The 20,037-nt window shown below is 36.1% G+C and overlaps 2 protein-coding genes across 2 annotated transcripts in view; both read right to left on the bottom strand.

Moving 5' to 3' along the window:
* The window catches only part of LOC128545945 (uncharacterized), a 33,191-nt gene extending 14,295 nt beyond the window's left edge, over nucleotides 1-18,896 (bottom strand). The window contains exon 1 of the mRNA XM_045357942.2: nucleotides 18,581-18,896. The gene's annotated coding sequence lies outside the window, so the exon portion shown is untranslated. The remainder of the gene's footprint in view (nucleotides 1-18,580) is intronic.
* Nucleotides 14,967-16,304, bottom strand: LOC128549630 (uncharacterized). The gene has a single exon (XM_053526745.1). It carries the CDS (start codon nucleotides 16,302-16,304, stop codon nucleotides 14,967-14,969), a length of 1,338 nt encoding a protein of 445 aa, XP_053382720.1.
* Nucleotides 18,897-20,037: the final 1,141 nt, after the last annotated feature.

Below are 20,037 nucleotides of genomic sequence, written 5' to 3'. Positions count from 1 at the left end.
TTGGAACTTTTATATAACTCTACAAATAAAGCTAAAACTGAAATTTAAAAACATTTTGGTGAAAAGCACCTACATGTATTAAAATTGTTTTCAAGACAAGTTCAGTATTAACCAATATATTTTGAAACACTAAGGTCCTTTTACCACTATAGAAGTTCTTTAGAAAAATGAATACTGTGAAATCATTAATGTTCATGGGGGTCTAATTTTCGTGGATTTCGTGGTTGAGCCAATCCATGAAATTCAATCGAAGCGAACAAGTGAAAATTCCCATTTATTTTATGTTCGAAAGTTGAAATCCATGAATTCATATCCCAACGAAATTACCATTTTGACCAAAACCACGAAATTTCATGCCCACGAAATTAAATGATTTTAAATTAATATAAATGGTGTTGTCATGAACTAAAAGAGAATCGGGCTGATCTTGGTCTGCACTGGTTGCAAAGGCAGAATCACTTGCCGCCTGCAGCTAAAGGTTAAAATAAAATATTTTAAATAAAAAAAGCATTTTCCCAATCTACTCTGGACCCTCACTGGCATATGGGTCATGGGAGGGGAACCAAAGATGTTTTTAAGGCTTGCATAATCTACATTTTGAAAGGAATGTAAACGGTAAAGTGGACGCTGGTATTAGTGAACAATTTAGATTCAAGCTTTTGGTGAATATTGATTAAATGTTATTTGATCTTTCATTTGCAACAAAATTAATGATCAAAATAACACATACGGTAATAATATAGAAGAAAAGCACTGCCTTGCGGGTGCAGACGCTCATCTGATTTTTTTGTCTCTGGGCTGCATTTAAAAAAGTCTTTGTTTGCTGTCTCCCGACCCTACTTTTTAAAGTTGGGTGACGGTAAGGTAGGCAATTTTTTTAATTTTTTTTTGGTGGAGGGATTATACTTTTACCAGTAGATATATGATCGTTTCTTACAGAATATTTCTTCTGTAAAAATAAGGCAAATCTGTAAATGTTTTATAAAAAGATGAATTATATAATACAATTAAAACTTTCTTACTTACTATTTTGCTTACCTGAAATATATGTGGCACTTGTCATATCGCAACTTAAAAAAAAAATTGACCAGCATTGTCCAATAAAAACTTTTGGGGTGCAGTATTTTAAGCGGGTAGGTAGGGAGACAGCAAACAAACATGTTCTTAATTTTGGCCCTGTATAATAGAAATATTGTCCTACCCATGATTTTCTAAGTCCAAAAGGGGCCATAATTCTTGCAAAAAGCATATGTAGAGTTATGGTACTTGCTGTGCAGAGTCAGCTTTTAACAGTGAATAACTGCTCCAAGTTATAAAGCAATTGCTTTGACCGTTAAAGAGAAAAGTTGACTTTAAACGCAAAACTTAACCAAGAAATCTTCTATTTTCTAAGTCCGAAAGGGCCCATAATTCTTGCAAAAAGCAGGATGGAGTTATGTTTCTTGCTGTACAGAGTCAGCTTTTGATGGTGAACAAGTGTTGCAAGTTTTAAAGCAATAGCTTTGATAGTTAAGGAGAAAAGCTGAACTAAACACAAAACTTAACCAAGAAATCTGATTTTCTAAGTCCAAAAGGGGCCATAATTATTGCAAAAAGCAGGATGGAGTTATGTTTCTTGCTGTACAGGGTCAGCTTATGATGGTGAACAAGTGTTGCAAGTTTAAAAGCAATAGCTTTGACAGTTTAGTAGAAAAGGTGACCTAAACATAAAACTTAACCAAGAAATCTGATATTTTCTAAGTCCAAAAGGGGCCATAAATCTTACAAAAAGCAGGATGGAGTTATATTAATAATTTCTTGCTGTAATGAGTCAGCTATTGATTTTGAACAAGTGTTGCAAGTTTTAAAGCAATAGCTTTGATAGTTTAGTAGAACAGCTGACCAAAACATAAAACTTAACCACGATCAAGTGATGACAATAACTCATTTTTTTTTTTCTTAAAACAATCAGATGAGCTAACAAGAGCTGTCAGTTGACAGCATGCTCGACTATTCTCAGTGCTTGATAGTATAATATAAGCTATGAGTAAAACTTTAACATTACAATAAGCATATTCTAAGTCGAAAAGGGGCCATAATTCAGTCAAAATGCTTGATAGAGTTGTCTGCTCCTGTTTACAGAATGGGGTTATGATGGTAAACAAGTATGCAAAATATCAAATTTTAACAATATCTCAATGGACTTTGAAAATATTTGGGGTGGTACGCAAACTTTTAACATTTGTGTGACGCCAACCCTAACGCTCACGCTTACGTCAGGGCGAGTAGGATAGCTCCAGATACAGATCTGTACTCCTAGACACATCCTAAAATTTACTAGGTAGTAAAAATTTTCATATAGGTTAATTACCCAAGCACTGGAAGTCTCGCAAGGCTCTATGACAAAAACGCAAAATTTAATGGTGTCATATCAGAGACTGGGATGAATCAGAGACCCTCAAGAATAATTTTAGTTGTCTTTCATAATTAGTGGTCCACTTGAATGTTGTCCAAATCAGTATTATAATACCATTTTCCCACCTTGCATAGGCCATTTTTATGCAAAATATTTTTATAAGCTTTACTGATGCTTGATCATAAAGACGAGTATCTGCGTCTGATTTTAAGCTATGTTACATATATGTGAACTACTATAGTATACTACGGTTGAATAATAAAATGGCAATAACTCAGTGAAAAATCATCCAACCGGAACATGAAGACAATATGTGCATCTCCTTTTGATAGTTAAGCTTCCTATGAAGATTCCCAAAATTCCAACCAGTGGTTGCAGAGAAATACTCTGGACAAGAATTGTACTATAATATACTATTGTTGAATAATCAAAGGGCAATAACTCTGTATTTCTATTTTTAGCTCTAGTGGCCCCTAAAGGGGGCCAAGTGCCCCCATTTGAATAAGCTTGTGAGAGGACCATATAATTATGCTACAGACCAAGTTTGATGCAGATCCATCAAGCGGTTCGTGATAACAAGTTGTTTAAAAGATATTTCTATTTTTAGCTCTAGTGACCCCTAAGAGGCCAAGTGACCCCATTTTAACAAAATTGGTTGAGAACTATATAATGATGCTACAGACCAAGTTTAATGAAGATCCATCAAGCGGTTCATGATAAGAAGTTGTTTAAAGGTATTTCTATTTTTAGCTCTAGCAGCCCCTAAAAGGGGCAAAGTGCCCCCATTTGAACAAATTTGGAAGCGGACCATATTATGATGCTACAGACCATTGTCACCAAGTTTTATGAAGATCCATCAAACGGTTCATGAATGAGAAGAAGTCGTTTAAAGTAATTCTATTTTTAGCTCTAGCGGCCCCTAAAAGGGCTTAAGTGCCCCCATTTAAACAGATCTGGAAGAGGACCATATAATAATGTTACAGACCAAGTTTGATGAAGATCCATCAAGCGGTTCATAAGAAAAAGTAGTTTAAAAGTATTTCTATTTTTAGCTCTAGCAGCCCCTAAAAGAGGCCAAGTGCCCCCATTTTAACAAAATTAGGAGAGAACCATATAATGATGCTACAGACCAATTTAATGAAGATCCATCAAGCAGTTCATGATAAGAAGTTGTTTAAAGGTATTTCTATTTTAAGCTCTATCGGCCCCTAAAAGAAGCCAAGTGCCCTCATTAGAACAAATTTGGAAGCGAATCATATAATGATGCTACATACCAAGTTTGATGAAGATCCTTCAAATGGTTCATGAGAAGCAGTCATTAAAGGTATTTCTATTTTTAGCTTGAGCAGCCCCTAAAAAGAGTCAAGTGCCCCCATTTCAACAAAATTGGGAGAGGACCATATAATGATGCTACAGACCAAGTTTATTGAAGATCCATCAAGTGGTTCATGAGAAGAAGTCTTTTAAAGGTATTTCTATTTTTAGCTCTAGCGGCCCCTAAAAGGGCTCAAGTGCCCCCCTTTGAACAAATTTGGGAGAGAACTATATAATAATGTTACAGACCAAGTTTGATGAAGATCCATCAAGCGGTTCATGAGAATAAGTCGTTAAAAGGTACTTCTATTTTTAGCTCTAGCGGCCCCATTTGAACAAAACTGGGAGAGGACCATATAATAATGCTACAGACCAAGTTTGATGAAGATCAATCAAGTGGTTCATGATAAGAAGTTGTTTAAAGGTATTTCTATTTTAAGCTCCAGTGGCCCCTAAAAGGGGCCAAGTACCCCCATTTGAACAAAATTGGGAGAGGACCATATAATGATGCTACAGACCAAGTTTGATGAAGAAGTTATCGCAGTTTATAACCCATTCGAGTTATTGCTTACACTTTCATAACTTGTTTCAGTTATCATAAAATATTACAAAGCCCTCCTGTGCCAATTCCTCATTTTGAATGGGACTAATGCAGTTATTTTCTGAATCCTTGACCTTTTATCTTTCCAGCTATGCAGTAAAAATTCTTACGCAAGGCTGATGAAGTTTTACGCAAAGGTTTTAAAGCTATAAAACTCTTAACATCCCATTATGCTTATCCGGTCATGATCAGGCTAAAAGAGAATTTGATTAACCACAGTTTGCTACTAATTTCAATTTAAAGGATACTTTGTGAGAACAGCAAAAAGACTTTTTTTGAATAACTTATCCATGTTAACTATATTTTATAACTAATACAGGTTATAAAATGCTTGAAAAAGTAACTGAAGTAGGTTACATAACTTAAAACAGTTACACCCCTGACTGCTAAAGGGGCCAAGTATCCCCATTTGAACAAATTTGGCAGAGGACCATATAATGATGCTACAGACCAAGTTTGATGAAGATCCTTCAAGCGGTTCATGAGAAGAAGTTGTTTAAATGTATTTCTATTTTTAGCTCTAGTGACCCCTAAAAGGGGCCAAGTGCCCCCATTTGAACAAACTTGATAGAGGACCTCAACAGGATGCTACAGACCAAATTTGATATTATTCTGACCAGTAGTTTCAAAGAAGATGTTTAAGAAAAAAATGTGGATGACGGAAGATGGACGACGGATGCCAGATCATCCACCCCATACTAATAGCTCATCCTGAACCTTCGGATCAGGTGAGCTTTAATCAAATTTCCTTAATATTGCCGTCAACCTTTGTTGTGGTCACTAATTATTAAAATATTTATTCAATTCCGATGCGAGTTGACAGTTTACTTTCTTTTTCGATTCATTTTGGAAACCCATAATATTATGTTACGTAATGGGCTGGTGCTAAAGCTCGATAATGCTTGATATCGGTAATGTATGGAAATTATTCACTTGCGCATTACATAGTCAACCACGCGACTTTGACGTCACATGTTTGCCTGCAACAAAATGGTGCAACAAAAAATTTCTGACATGCTTGGAGCACTTTAATTTTGTCATCCCCACTTTTCCTTTTTCAGTCTTGTTTGGCTGGAGGTGAAAATACCCCTGGCTAAAAAATGTAGTGGAACAATGACTAACTTGGTGAAAAATCATCCGACTGGAATACAAAGATGTTATCCCCTTACAAAATGGTCAAAAAGCTGCAAACATGCCGTGAACATACCTATTCACAGGAAGTATTTGCGGGATATTCGCTGCTACCGCAATCATGCCGCGATTGATTTGATACTAGTTCAATGGATATTCGCAGGAAGACCAATGATCGCGGCATGTTCGCGAGAAGAACTTAGATTATAACCTTTTGGTAAACTGTTAATGAAGAGCTTTTATAAGAGTAGGTAATTGTAAATCAATTAATTTGTAACATTATCTGTAAGGTCACAGTATGAGTCTGATAAGTTAATTACAACCAGATATTCTGGACTAGTTTAGAAGGAAATCTGTGTGCGTTACAGACAGTTTTCTTAAGTGATTCTTAGAGGTTGATAGAAATATATTCCTTTTTGTGGTAAGTGAGAAAATTTATGTGTTAATATCTATACTCATATATCTCAATAAACATAAGGACTTTTGAAAATGAAATAGATATGCTTAAACTTTTGCACAGCTGAATTAGATCATCTAAAAAGAAATATAAAACTGGCTTATTTTGACAATTTCTAAGCTTCATAAGTCTGATAATTAACATGTAAAAATTTGACAAATTTGTATTGATACTGATATAACTTATAAACAACTTTTGAAGAAAAAACATTGGGATGAAATGAATATATGCACTCAGACACTGTTATCGAAATAACAGTTAACAGTAAAAATTCAAACATATTTTATCATTAAAATTCAAAATGCTCCAAATATGATATGAAAAAGTTCAGACATTGACAATTTGAATTTGTTACAACCTCAGTGTTCAAGTTTATTCAATAAATTTATATCCCTGATTCCTATTAATTTATTTGTTTTTGCACTTTTTCTGTGCTTTTTTGTACACAATTTCTGTAGTGATGGTTTCCAGCTAGTTCGCGGCATGTTCGCAGCAACTAGTTCGCGGGATGATCGCAGCAACTAGTTCGTGGGAAGTTCACAGCTACTTGTTCGCAGGAAGTTGGCGGCAAAACTAATTTGCATGTGAAAAGTGAACACCAAATGAACATCCCACGAACAATTATACCAATTGTATCAAAGTGTTCGCGGCATGTTTGCCGGATATTTGTGGCTTGATCGCAGCAAGTGTTTGCGGCAAACTATAATATTTCCGTCACTGCATCTCCTCTCGATAGTGAAGCTTCCTATGAATTTTCGCAAAATTCCAACCAGTTGTTGCAGAGAAATACCCTAGACAAGAAATGCGGGACGGACAGATGAAGTGGCGACTATACTGGTATGCTTCCCCTTCTGTCATCAAATACCATATTCAGTATTCAAACTGATAACCTAGACCTTCAGACATTGCTATATGTTTTGTCTAGAGGTCCGGTAACCAGACCCTAGACCCTGCGTCTAGACTAGAGTACGGACCCTAGACCTCTAGACACTGCCTTTTGTAAACCTAGAAGCCTTCCCTGACAAATGACAATTCAAACTGGGCCTCGATTAACAAAAGATAAAATTCGAGAAATATATGCCATTTTCTCGTTATTCCGAGCCCCTAAGCCGGTTTTTTAGTGCTGGTCAGTAATAGATTCAAGTTTCAAATGAGTTTTTGGCTTTTTGCTATAGTTTGATACTCCAACATCTAAACTTATAAAATCCCCATGAAGAAAAATTCTAAGGATTTTTGTAAATGAATAATCCAGGCTTTCACATGATGACCCTCACCCTCTGAAACAGCCAGATTCTTTCTCGTTAAAACCGAGACTTGCAATCATTTGTACTAGCTCTGAAAAAATAAGGCTTTTTTTGAAAAAATTTTGTTAATATTAAGAACAGATATATTATTGTGTTAGCGGACAAAAAAGTTTTAAAATAAATGCTTTCTGTTTTCTATAAGAAGGTTATATATTACCCCAATGATATTAGATATGGGTTATTCTACAACTAGCGTAAATTTTGTGTCCCATGAGTTTCTTTACTTTTAAAACTAATAAAAGCATGATTATGCGGAAATATTATAGTAAGTTGCATTAAATAAAGTCAACAAAATATGTTTGCATCGTGTTTTTACTTAAATTCCGCTCTTTTTCAGCTATTCATGGAATACAAAATACATAGGTACCAGAAAAATCCCATGTCCCAAACCCCAATATATAACTTTCAATGTTATATAATGGTAAACATCCAATGTCCATTCTTATTAAAATGAAGTTTTAAACAAAAAAAAAATAGGTCTATCAAAATAATAAACAACACCAAATGCATATCTAGAATAAAAAATATTATTTTTTGCTTATTTAAAATTGTCCCAAGGATTTGCAGTCCACTCCGCGACATCATCCGTTTTTATCAAGTATTTGAATGCGTGTACGAAGAGTTAACAATTTCAATGACGCAATGACTGATGACGTCATTTACCTCCACGTGCAAGTTCTTTTTCCGCCATCTTAGAGATGTCAACCGCTGAGAATAACACTGAAGCAGGTAAATATGAGCCGTACCTTTTCTACCTTTCCACTCCGTATATTCAATTTTTGTCAAACTATTGTATATACAGACATGAAAACTTGCAAATGAAATCAAGGCGACTTAAGGAAGAGCATGTGTTGCAAACAGAAAACATTTCTGATATAATGAAGAAAGTTGTGTGCGATACATCCAGTAAAGATTGCATGTATCGCGTATGCCCTCGCTGTAAAGATAAGCGGCTAGATCTCATACAAGAATCTGATGAAAGCAAGATGGTCAATTTCTTTATGTGGAAAACTAAACGTGTCGAGGTAAAAATGTTCAATGGTGAAACAAAGATGACATCAATGACTGTCAAAGAAAAGGACACGCTTTCATTGAAAGTTTTGTGTGACGAGTTTGACAAGGAACTCAGAAACTGTTGTCAACATGTGTATAACATTGAACACCAATATAAAGCTATCCGTGAATTGAAAGATAAGCTTACAACACATACATGTTGATTTTTCGGAGAACCTAACGTGTAAGTACGAGTCCGAAATACAGTCAGTACGTTTTGGCGCATCTCAGAGACAACTGTCACTACACACAGGAGTCATATACACGGCATCTCAAACTCAGCCCTTTTGCTCAGTATCAGACAATCTTTCTTATAACCCAACGGGAATATGGGCACATGTTCGACCTGTTCTTAAAATGATAAGAGGGCGATACCCTGATATAGTGAATGTATTCTTCTTGAGTGACGGCCCCACAACCCAGTATAAAAACAAAGAAAACTTTTATATGATGTCATCAGTTCCATTTGAGTTAGGATTCAGGTCAGTAAATTGGAGCTACACTGAAGCAGGTCATGGAAAGGGCGCTCCTGACGGCGTGGGAGCCGTGGTCAAACGACAACTTCATCGGACCGACTTGTCAGTCATGGAACGGATGTCACGGGAGCACAGCAACTATGTACACTGTTAAATACCACCAACCTACACGTACAGATGTTCTATATACCAGACGAGCAGTTTTCGGTGTCTACAAACCACAATCTACATACTGTTAAAGGAACATTGAAAATACACCAGGTATGAATGTTTTCCTTGTTTCAAAAGAAACATTAATGTCTATATATTATACTCAAACTTGACGAAGTATTACTAATTACAAGAGCAGTATTATGTAATATAATAACCATTAACTGCTCATTAACTAAATACCCCATGGCCACGTGGTAACGCCCCTGTCTTGCAACCCTGAGGTCCCAAGATCTAGCCTCGGCTCGGCCTGTCGGCCACATTAGTTATGTAGTGATTGGTCATAGAATTATTTCTATGCCATTTGCTCCCTACCTCTGATTCAAGTATGGAAGTTGTCGGTTACTTGTGGGAGTATGTGCACTAAGTACTGGTAAACCGTTCAGGTCGGCTGATTCTGTGCAGGAACAGTGTGAGCAGGTTAACTGACCGCTGTGATATGACTGATGTAATGTTGAAAAAGCCTTAAAACCTATTAAAACAAACAAACAACTTAATACATGTTAATAGTAATAGCAATGTACAAACTATGTGTGCATTTATGTAAGCCATTGTCGGGTCGTTTCTTCATCTCTATTGCAGGTGTTTTCGACATCGAAGCACGTGATCAGCTATCGGGACGTAAGCTGCTTTTGCAAGGCGCCAATGGCATGCAACTGTTATTCCCCAACGGTGAACAAATTTTCAATAGATACCGATTTCCTGCTTCCATGCTCAAGTACAGGTAATTTATACAGTCTTTAGTTTAAAATATAACTCGGCCAACAATTATATGCCTGTAATTATTGCATTATTGTTTCGAAAGGTTAATCTTACATTGTTATTTGTATTTGAATATAGAGTCACAGATGCTACAGCCCACGATTGACCAGCCTCTGCCGCCCACAAGTGACCAGCCTCTGCCACCCACAAATGACAAGCCCCTGCAGCCCACAAGTGACCAGCCTCTGCCGCCCACAAGTGACCAGCTTCTGCCACCCACAAGTGACAAGCCTCTGCCGCCCACAAGTGACCAGCCCCTGCAGCCCACAAGTGACCAGCCTCTGCCGCCAACAAGTGACCAGCTTCTGTAACCAGCCTCTGCCATCCACAAGCGTCTTGTCAGATATCACAGGTAGGTGGAATATTTCTATGGCTTTTCTCTCCATACCGCTGTTCCATGGTTTCTTACAAAATAAGCCTCACAATCGTTTACACAAGATAGATAGATAGATAGATAGATAGATAGATAGATAGATAGATAGAGATAGATAGATAGATAGATAGATAGATTTATTCAACATAAAATGTAGAGCGCCGTCGGGTATTTCCGGATACTTTATGTCTTCAAAGACATATTTGGGAAAACAAGTAGAATTTCGCGCCGCCATATATCCGAAAAATAAAAGGAGCTTCTTACCGGCCTTTGACTCTAGTTTCCAATATGCTATATAAACGGAACGCATCTGTAAACAGGGAACCATGCGCCAGTTTAATTTCGGGTAAAGTCGGATAGTGCGGGTAATCTCGGATACTAAAAATATTTTTAAAAAATAATGTAACAAGTGTCTTTTAGAAACAGTGCAAGTATTCTATTTCTTAGTTAAACAGAAACATGATTTATGACAATAAACTTTTACATTTCGTAGCTAAACAGAAACATGATTTATGACAATGAACTCTTACATTTCGTAGCTAAACAGAAATATGATATGACAATAAACTTTCAATTTCGTAGCTTAACAGAAACCTAATTTATGACAATATTTTGTTCATTGTCCTAAGTCAACAGAAATCAGACTTATGACAACATTTCGTAGTTTAACAGAAACATATTTTAATGAAATATTATTTTTTCCATTTCGTTGCTTCATAGAAACATGATTTATGACATTTTTTTTTCATTTTCGTATGTTAACAGAAACCCAATTTATGACAATACACTTTTAACGAGTTTCAGAGTTTCATTGCATAACACGGCTGCAGTATTTAACAGTAGAGACATTCAAAAGGAAACCCTTGAATCTCCTCCTCTGACATTATTTCAAACTCAATATCTGTACATTTTCTATGAAAGAAACGGAAACAACGCTGACAACCAATCCACCCAGAATCATCATCAGTACCATCGCATCTGTAACACTTGTTTGGGTCAATCGGCATGTTATCATCAGAGTCGTCCTGCACGGAGAAATCACTACCTTCGTCATCAGAATATACGACCTCGGCCTTTTTTATTTTTTAATGATACTTTTCATTTTGGCCAATTTTTCCTTTTCCTCCTCCTTCTGTTTTTTCTTCAGAAGACGCTGCTCGGCCTTAATTTGTTTCTCTTTTTCCCTTTCAAGACGTTTTTGTTCCCTTTGCACTTTGCGCCTTTGCTTTTCAGCCTCCTCTTCCTCCTTCTTTCTCTTTTTTTTCACTCAGTATTTTACGAAATTCTTCCCCTGTAATTGCTTTTGGCAATATTTCTCTTTGAAACTTCTCTTCTTTGTTGTTTTAGGCTTCGGAATATTCAGGATCTTGCTCATTGGCGATGCAGCCCCCGATGTTGAAGGTTGCGGACTTAAACTATTATCAGTGGTGACTTTTACGTTTACTGTAATTATCGACTTTGGGTCAATATTCTCCTTCTCCTTCGATGCTTCATCTTGCTTTTCATTCTCAGTCTGTTTCTCTTTATTAACCATCTGACGGGTTTCATTCTGTTTTGCAACTGTTTGTTCTACTTGTCTCATCTGAGTGTCTGGTCTGCTTTCCTCATCTTGGGCTGTTTCTGTCTGTTCAGTTGTTCTATTATCTTCTGTTTCATTTGATTTACTTTCTTTTTGTCTGAACAGAATGCTTGTTTGAAACTTGTCAGTCTTTAATACTTTGTCTTTATCTAATGGAAAAAGGCCTGCGTCTCTGAATCCATTCACAGCATTCTCAACCTTTGATGCATTTACCCATGCCTTTTTGAATATCGCAGCAAATTCAAACTTTGTCACATACTGACCTACATGATCTATCTGCCATTCACGTAAAGAAGATTTCCATGTTTCCTTTAGGGACGAAAACAGTCTTAGATCACATGGCTGCATTAGATGACTAGCATGTTCCAGTAGGCAATATAATATGATCCCATTATCTTTACATACATCAGATGCTTCAATAGTCATATGTGTTTTATGTCCATCAACAAACAAAATTACTGGCTTTTTCACCTGCCTTTCTTCTATATCTGGGATGAAAACGGTTTTCAGCCACATGACAAACAATTCACTATCCATCCATCCGTTTTCTGACCTCCCCAATACTGCATCATCAAACCCCTCTAACATATTTCTGGTAAATCTCTGCCCAGCAAACACTATCATCGGGCGCAGATAATGAGCAGCGGCGCTCATTCCAGCCATAACTGTTATCTGTGATCTATCTGATGCAGTTATATTATAAACCGATTTTGCACCTCTTAGACCCAGAACATGCCCCGTTTTTGGACACATACTGAACCCTGTCTCATCGGCGTTGTACAGCCGCGTTGGGTCTAGAAGTATGACTGGATCAGGGACAGTATCCTTAATGAAAGACTCGAAATCTGTGAACCACTTTTCAACATGTTCAGGTTTAATGACTGCCCTTTCTTTACCTAACTGTCTCGGCGATCTTAACGAAATTTCAGGATGCCTGTTCATAAAACTGTAGTACCAATCTTTACCTGGTCTGTCATCTTTACAACGACTTGGTCTACCATCTGCCCGGATTATTTTTTGCACAACGTCCAGTAGCTCTTGTTTACTACGTCCATACCCTATTTTTGACATGTCTGTCAACCACTTAACGATTCGGGATTCCTCTTTCGAAGATAAAAGAGTTGGAGATCCCTGAAAGCTCTCAACGGATGATTTACCAACAACCTTATCATAGATAGTTGTTCTTGGGACACCGTACAATTTTGATGCCTTTAAATAGCCCATCGATTTTGACTTAACAGCATGCACTGCATTTTGCAGAGCTACTTTGTCGTATTGTTTCCCTTTCAATTGCCTACTCATCCTGTCGAAATAAAAAAGATAAATGTTAGCTAGAGAATCTAGCCGTATCTTACTTTAAATTACACATGTCTATATCTACTAGATCAAAATTATAGTACGTATCTAATGTGTGCAAAAAAATCACTTTTTATTATTATTATTTGTTTTGCAACAGTCATGATGAAGATTTAATATCATTTTCAGTTTTGAAAAACAGGTATCCGGCAATACCCGAAACATATTACATTGTGTCGGGTCTCCGGATACCTACACTATTGTGCTTAAATGACCTTCAAACATTCCAGAATCTGGTGGAATCACGTGTTTACAAATAATCAATACACACTTTAAACTCTGATACACTGTAATCGTAGAAGTTGAATCAAACTGAAAAAATCAATACATGCAGTACGCTTAGCGGACGGTTTAAATTCGATGTAAAATATTACTGTACCTGTAACACTGGACCTTTCCGTTCCTTGTTTTTAAAAACTCCCGCTCGTAAAACTTTTAAACCGGAAAAGGAAAGCTATATTCTCTGCTCATGCGCACTGCAGGTTTCAAGTATGATTAAAATTAACGGAAACGCCGATTGGTTAAAACTATCCGAGTTAAAACTATATCCGAGATTACCCGACGGCGCGCGCCGTCGGGTATTTCCGGATACTTTATGTCTTCAAAGACATATTTGGGAAAACAAGTAGAATTTCGCGCCGCCATATATCCGAAAAATAAAAGGAGCTTCTTACCGGCCTTTGACTCTAGTTTCCAATATGCTATATAAACGGAACGCATCTGTAAACAGGGAACCATGCGCCAGTTTAATTTCGGGTAAAGTCGGATAGTGCAGGTAATCTCGGATACTAAAAATATTTTTAAAAAATAATGTAACAAGTGTCTTTTAGAAACAGTGCAAGTATTCTATTTCTTAGTTAAACAGAAACATGATTTATGACAATAAACTTTTACATTTCGTAGCTAAACAGAAACATGATTTATGACAATGAACTCTTACATTTCGTAGCTAAACAGAAATATGATATGACAATAAACTTTCAATTTCGTAGCTTAACAGAAACCTAATTTATGACAATATTTTGTTCATTGTCCTAAGTCAACAGAAATCAGACTTATGACAACATTTCGTAGTTTAACAGAAACATATTTTAATGAAAATATTATTTTTCCATTTCGTTGCTTCATAGAAACATGATTTATGACATTTTTTTTTCATTTTCGTATGTTAACAGAAACCCAATTTATGACAATACACTTTTAACGAGTTTCAGAGTTTCATTGCATAACACGGCTGCAGTATTTAACAGTAGAGACATTCAAAAGGAAACCCTTGAATCTCCTCCTCTGACATTATTTCAAACTCAATATCTGTACATTTTCTATGAAAGAAACGGAAACAACGCTGACAACCAATCCACCCAGAATCATCATCAGTACCATCGCATCTGTAACACTTGTTTGGGTCAATCGGCATGTTATCATCAGAGTCGTCCTGCACGGAGAAATCACTACCTTCGTCATCAGAATATACGACCTCGGCCTTTTTTATTTTTTTAATGATACTTTTCATTTTGGCCAATTTTTCCTTTTCCTCCTCCTTCTGTTTTTTCTTCAGAAGACGCTGCTCGGCCTTAATTTGTTTCTCTTTTTCCCTTTCAAGACGTTTTTGTTCCCTTTGCACTTTGCGCCTTTGCTTTTCAGCCTCCTCTTCCTCCTTCTTTCTCTTTTTTTCACTCAGTATTTTACGAAATTCTTCCCCTGTAATTGCTTTTGGCAATATTTCTCTTTTGAAACTTCTCTTCTTTGTTGTTTTAGGCTTCGGAATATTCAGGATCTTGCTCATTGGCGATGCAGCCCCCGATGTTGAAGGTTGCGGACTTAAACTATTATCAGTGGTGACTTTTACGTTTACTGTAATTATCGACTTTGGGTCAATATTCTCCTTCTCCTTCGATGCTTCATCTTGCTTTTCATTCTCAGTCTGTTTCTCTTTATTAACCATCTGACGGGTTTCATTCTGTTTTTGCAACTGTTTGTTCTACTTGTCTCATCTGAGTGTCTGGTCTGCTTTCCTCATCTTGGGCTGTTTCTGTCTGTTCAGTTGTTCTATTATCTTCTGTTTCATTTGATTTACTTTCTTTTTGTCTGAACAGAATGCTTGTTTGAAACTTGTCAGTCTTTAATACTTTGTCTTTATCTAATGGAAAAAGGCCTGCGTCTCTGAATCCATTCACAGCATTCTCAACCTTTGATGCATTTACCCATGCCTTTTTGAATATCGCAGCAAATTCAAACTTTGTCACATACTGACCTACATGATCTATCTGCCATTCACGTAAAGAAGATTTCCATGTTTCCTTTAGGGACGAAAACAGTCTTAGATCACATGGCTGCATTAGATGACTAGCATGTTCCAGTAGGCAATATAATATGATCCCATTATCTTTACATACATCAGATGCTTCAATAGTCATATGTGTTTTATGTCCATCAACAAACAAAATTACTGGCTTTTTCACCTGCCTTTCTTCTATATCTGGGATGAAAACGGTTTTAGCCACAATGACAAACAATTCACTATCCATCCATCCGTTTTCTGACCTCCCCAATACTGCATCATCAAACCCCTCTAACATATTTCTGGTAAATCTCTGCCCAGCAAACACTATCATCGGGCGCAGATAATGAGCAGCGGCGCTCATTCCAGCCATAACTGTTATCTGTGATCTATCTGATGCAGTTATATTATAAACCGATTTTGCACCTCTTAGACCCAGAACATGCCCCGTTTTTGGACACATACTGAACCCTGTCTCATCGGCGTTGTACAGCCGCGTTGGGTCTAGAAGTATGACTGGATCAGGGACAGTATCCTTAATGAAAGACTCGAAATCTGTGAACCACTTTTCAACATGTTCAGGTTTAATGACTGCCCTTTCTTTACCTAACTGTCTCGGCGATCTTAACGAAATTTCAGGATGCCTGTTCATAAAACTGTAGTACCAATCTTTACCTGGTCTGTCATCTTTACAACGACTTGGTCTACCATCTGCCCGGATTATTTTTTGCACAACGTCCAGTAGCTCTTGTTTACTACGTCCATACCCTATTTTTGACATGTCTGTCAACCACTTAACGATTCGGGATTCCTCTTTCGAAGATAAAAGAGTTGGAGATCCCTGAAAGCTCTCAACGGATGATTTACCAACAACCTTATCATAGATAGTTGTTCTTGGGACACCGTACAATTTTGATGCCTTTAAATAGCCCATCGATTTTGACTTAACAGCATGCACTGCATTTTGCAGAGCTACTTTGTCGTATTGTTTCCCTTTCAATTGCCTACTCATCCTGTCGAAATAAAAAAGATAAATGTTAGCTAGAGAATCTAGCCGTATCTTACTTTAAATTACACATGTCTATATCTACTAGATCAAAATTATAGTACGTATCTAATGTGTGCAAAAAAATCACTTTTTATTATTATTATTTGTTTTGCAACAGTCATGATGAAGATTTAATATCATTTTCAGTTTTGAAAAACAGGTATCCGGCAATACCCGAAACATATTACATTGTGTCGGGTCTCCGGATACCTACACTATTGTGCTTAAATGACCTTCAAACATTCCAGAATCTGGTGGAATCACGTGTTTACAAATAATCAATACACACTTTAAACTCTGATACACTGTAATCGTAGAAGTTGAATCAAACTGAAAAAATCAATACATGCAGTACGCTTAGCGGACGGTTTAAATTCGATGTAAAATATTACTGTACCTGTAACACTGGACCTTTCCGTTCCTTGTTTTTAAAAACTCCCGCTCGTAAAACTTTTAAACCGGAAAAGGAAAGCTATATTCTCTGCTCATGCGCACTGCAGGTTTCAAGTATGATTAAAATTAACGGAAACGCCGATTGGTTAAAACTATCCGAGTTAAAACTATATCCGAGATTACCCGACGGCGCTCTATATATTTACATGGCAATTATAATATTAAAACATGTCTAAATTAAATATTCATGGATTAATAGATTAGCCATGTCAAGTCAACATTAAATGTCAAGGATAACACAAAATAGGGTTAAAAATAAACCCTTGTTTCCTTGTGGTCCTTGAGATGTAGTGCTGTTATGACATAGGAAATACCTCATAAGAATATCACAATAAGGATAACAAAAATAAATTAAGAGATTAAATATTACATAAATAGAATTACTTATCACAGTTGGTTGTAATTTAAAAATTTATAACATGGATTAATTACAGAATGTGTTTAATAATAACATATACATGTAGCTATAGTAAAGAGTTAAAATTAATACTAGCAATTGGTAAAAATCAATATCATATGATATGGTTGTAATGCTATATAAGTAGCGCAAGTAAGCCAATCGTCGATATCATTGAATTTACTTATTTCAGTTAATGACAGCCTTCTCCATCAGTATTGTGTGGTGAAGTACGATAACGTGCCTTATCCTGGGTTAATCACGAACGTCGAGTCTAACGGTGACGGTCTTGAAGTCAGTGTATTACATAGTGTTGGTGACAATATGTTCTTCTGGCCAAGGATGGAGGATGTGTGTGTTTATGCAATGGATGATGTGCTCACCCTGATTCCGCCTCCCAAGAAAATCACGCGCCACTACCAGGTGGACAGTGAGATTTGGAGAAATGTAAAAGATAACCAGAACATTTAATCCAATGCAATTATGTTACTGTTTGGTTTCAATTTGTTAAGACATATTTGTGTTAATTACTTTTTTATCATACTGTGACATATTACACGCAAACACCATTTCCAGGACACAAATTCAATACCGTGACGCAAACGTCCACTCCAGAACGCTCATTCCATATCGAAACAATGGTCAAATCTTAATTTAGCATTGCTTTCTAAATATATGCTGTGCTAGAATTTTTTTCAATGTGTATCTAGGCGTGAAATGTAGCTATATAGAGAAACACATCACACAAATTTAAAACCATGTTGAAATAAAAGAATTTTAAAAATCACTTTGAATGAGACTGTTTCAGTTTGATATGAATAATATTGAGTTTTGTTAGTTTTTTAGCTCCAAATTCGTTTTTTCTTGTATTCAGTTAATATTCTCATAGGCACTAATACATTTCAAGTGATTTTGGGACAAAATCTGGTAAAATTAAAACGTTTTGGTCCATTTTCAGAACGTCACGGAGGGGAAAACTTTACATTGGGTCAATCTTTTCAATGTCATACATTAGTCCTTTACATCAATTTTTTTCATGGCCAATCATGATGTGTGCCACTTAATGTTATGTGAATATAAACCACAAAAAATCTATTTGAATTTGTTATATTTTTATTATCAGAGTCAGTACAACGAAAGTTAACGCTAGTTGTAGAATAACCCATAAGCAAATTTTGTGCCAAAATTTTCTGTTGTGTATATTTCTATTTTAATGTAAGTAATTCTATTTTCTTTTTATTTTTGTTTAACTGTCATATGATTTGCTCAAACATACATAAAATTTAGAAACAGGAAATAGCTGCAAGTGCAAATTTTCCAAAGGCTCGGATCAATGAGAAGGCTCGGAATTACGAGAAAGAGGCATACTAGACTAAGCCATAGTTTTTACCTTTTTTTTTAAAACAGAGCAAGAAAACACAGAAGAATGGACAAAGAGTAAAACAGTCTTTGTCGTTTAACGCTTGCATTTTCAGTCTCTTGACCTCAGTAGCCTTATAGAGAATAATAGGTTAGTGCGTAGTTTATCTGGCGAGGTGGAGGAGGTTATCGGGTGAGCCTATAGCTATATCTATCAGGTACTGTGACTCTGGGGAGATCGAAAATGAACAACATGCTCTGAGGGCTTATTTCATCTGAAATGTGTAAAAAAATCGCTACTATCTGATATGAACAAACTTATATTTCTCCTAAGTAATGATGATGTGTCCATTTTAAACCTGTTAGCCAGATATATATATGACTGTTTTTTGTCTTAGATATAGCAATGAATCTAATAGTGGTGAAGGCTCTTTGAATAATCCATTCTCAGTTTTCCTCATGTCATTAATGTATATAAGTCCGTGATAATTCAAATCATGATGAGATGAGATTGAGATTGAGATGATAAGATAAGATAAGATAAGTTTTGTCCTCGTGTGTTGGCTTTGTGTGTGCGCGCGTGTATGTGTGTGTGTGTGTGTGTTTGTGGTGTACACGTCTACGTGCTGTAGGTTTCATTTTGGGGACGCTGCGATTTTGGTACGTGGCATTTCCTGTTTGATATTTGTCTTTTTTTTTTTTATTTAAAGTCGACAAGAAGGCAACATTTAAGCATAAGCTCTGAAGAGCTTTTGAACCGACTATGATATTATATAACTAGTCATAATAGTTTGTTATACTTTTCTGCCAGTATTACATTATTGTTTATATTTACTAAAATATTACAATTTATTTCTGTTGATTTGTAGTGTTAGTGATACCTGTTTTGAAACTTTGTGTATATATCAAAATTGTCATGCCATAGAGGGCCCGAAATTGGAAATAAAAGATATTCTTGATTCTATTCTATTTGAATATTTTCGTTTGATATGACCCCCTGTTTCATGAAACCATGTATAATGTCAAAATGTATAATTTAAAAAAAAACATTCTAAATGCACCAACAAGGTTCAATTCTAAAATCAAATCCTTTCTTGTTTACATTACTGACCAATCAAAACGGACTAAACATTACCTTATTGTCATAAATAAGGTTACAGCACCTTATCCCTAGTCATAACTTCTATTCCGTCTAAACAGCTGGTCGCATGTATATACATGCTGCCATGTAGGGTAGCCAAATTCGAAGCTTTTTATATAGATCTACCTTATTCCCAGTAAGTTCCCTGTGCAGTAAATTTATAATTAAGTTTACTTCATATTCTATATAAAATTAATAATCTTCTGAGAGCTGTCACATAAAACCGTGCTCATTTTAAAAAAGAATTACTAGATTTATGTTCATAAATGACCTATGAATTACAAGAGGGTCCATAAGCCACATAAACTTACCTAGCTTATACCCAAGATAATTTGATTTTGATTTTA

This window comes from Mercenaria mercenaria, chromosome 2, assembly GCF_021730395.1.
Source record: "Mercenaria mercenaria strain notata chromosome 2, MADL_Memer_1, whole genome shotgun sequence".
Classification (NCBI taxonomy): Eukaryota; Metazoa; Mollusca; class Bivalvia; order Venerida; family Veneridae; genus Mercenaria; species Mercenaria mercenaria.
This window is presented reverse-complemented; position numbering and strand designations above follow the sequence as displayed.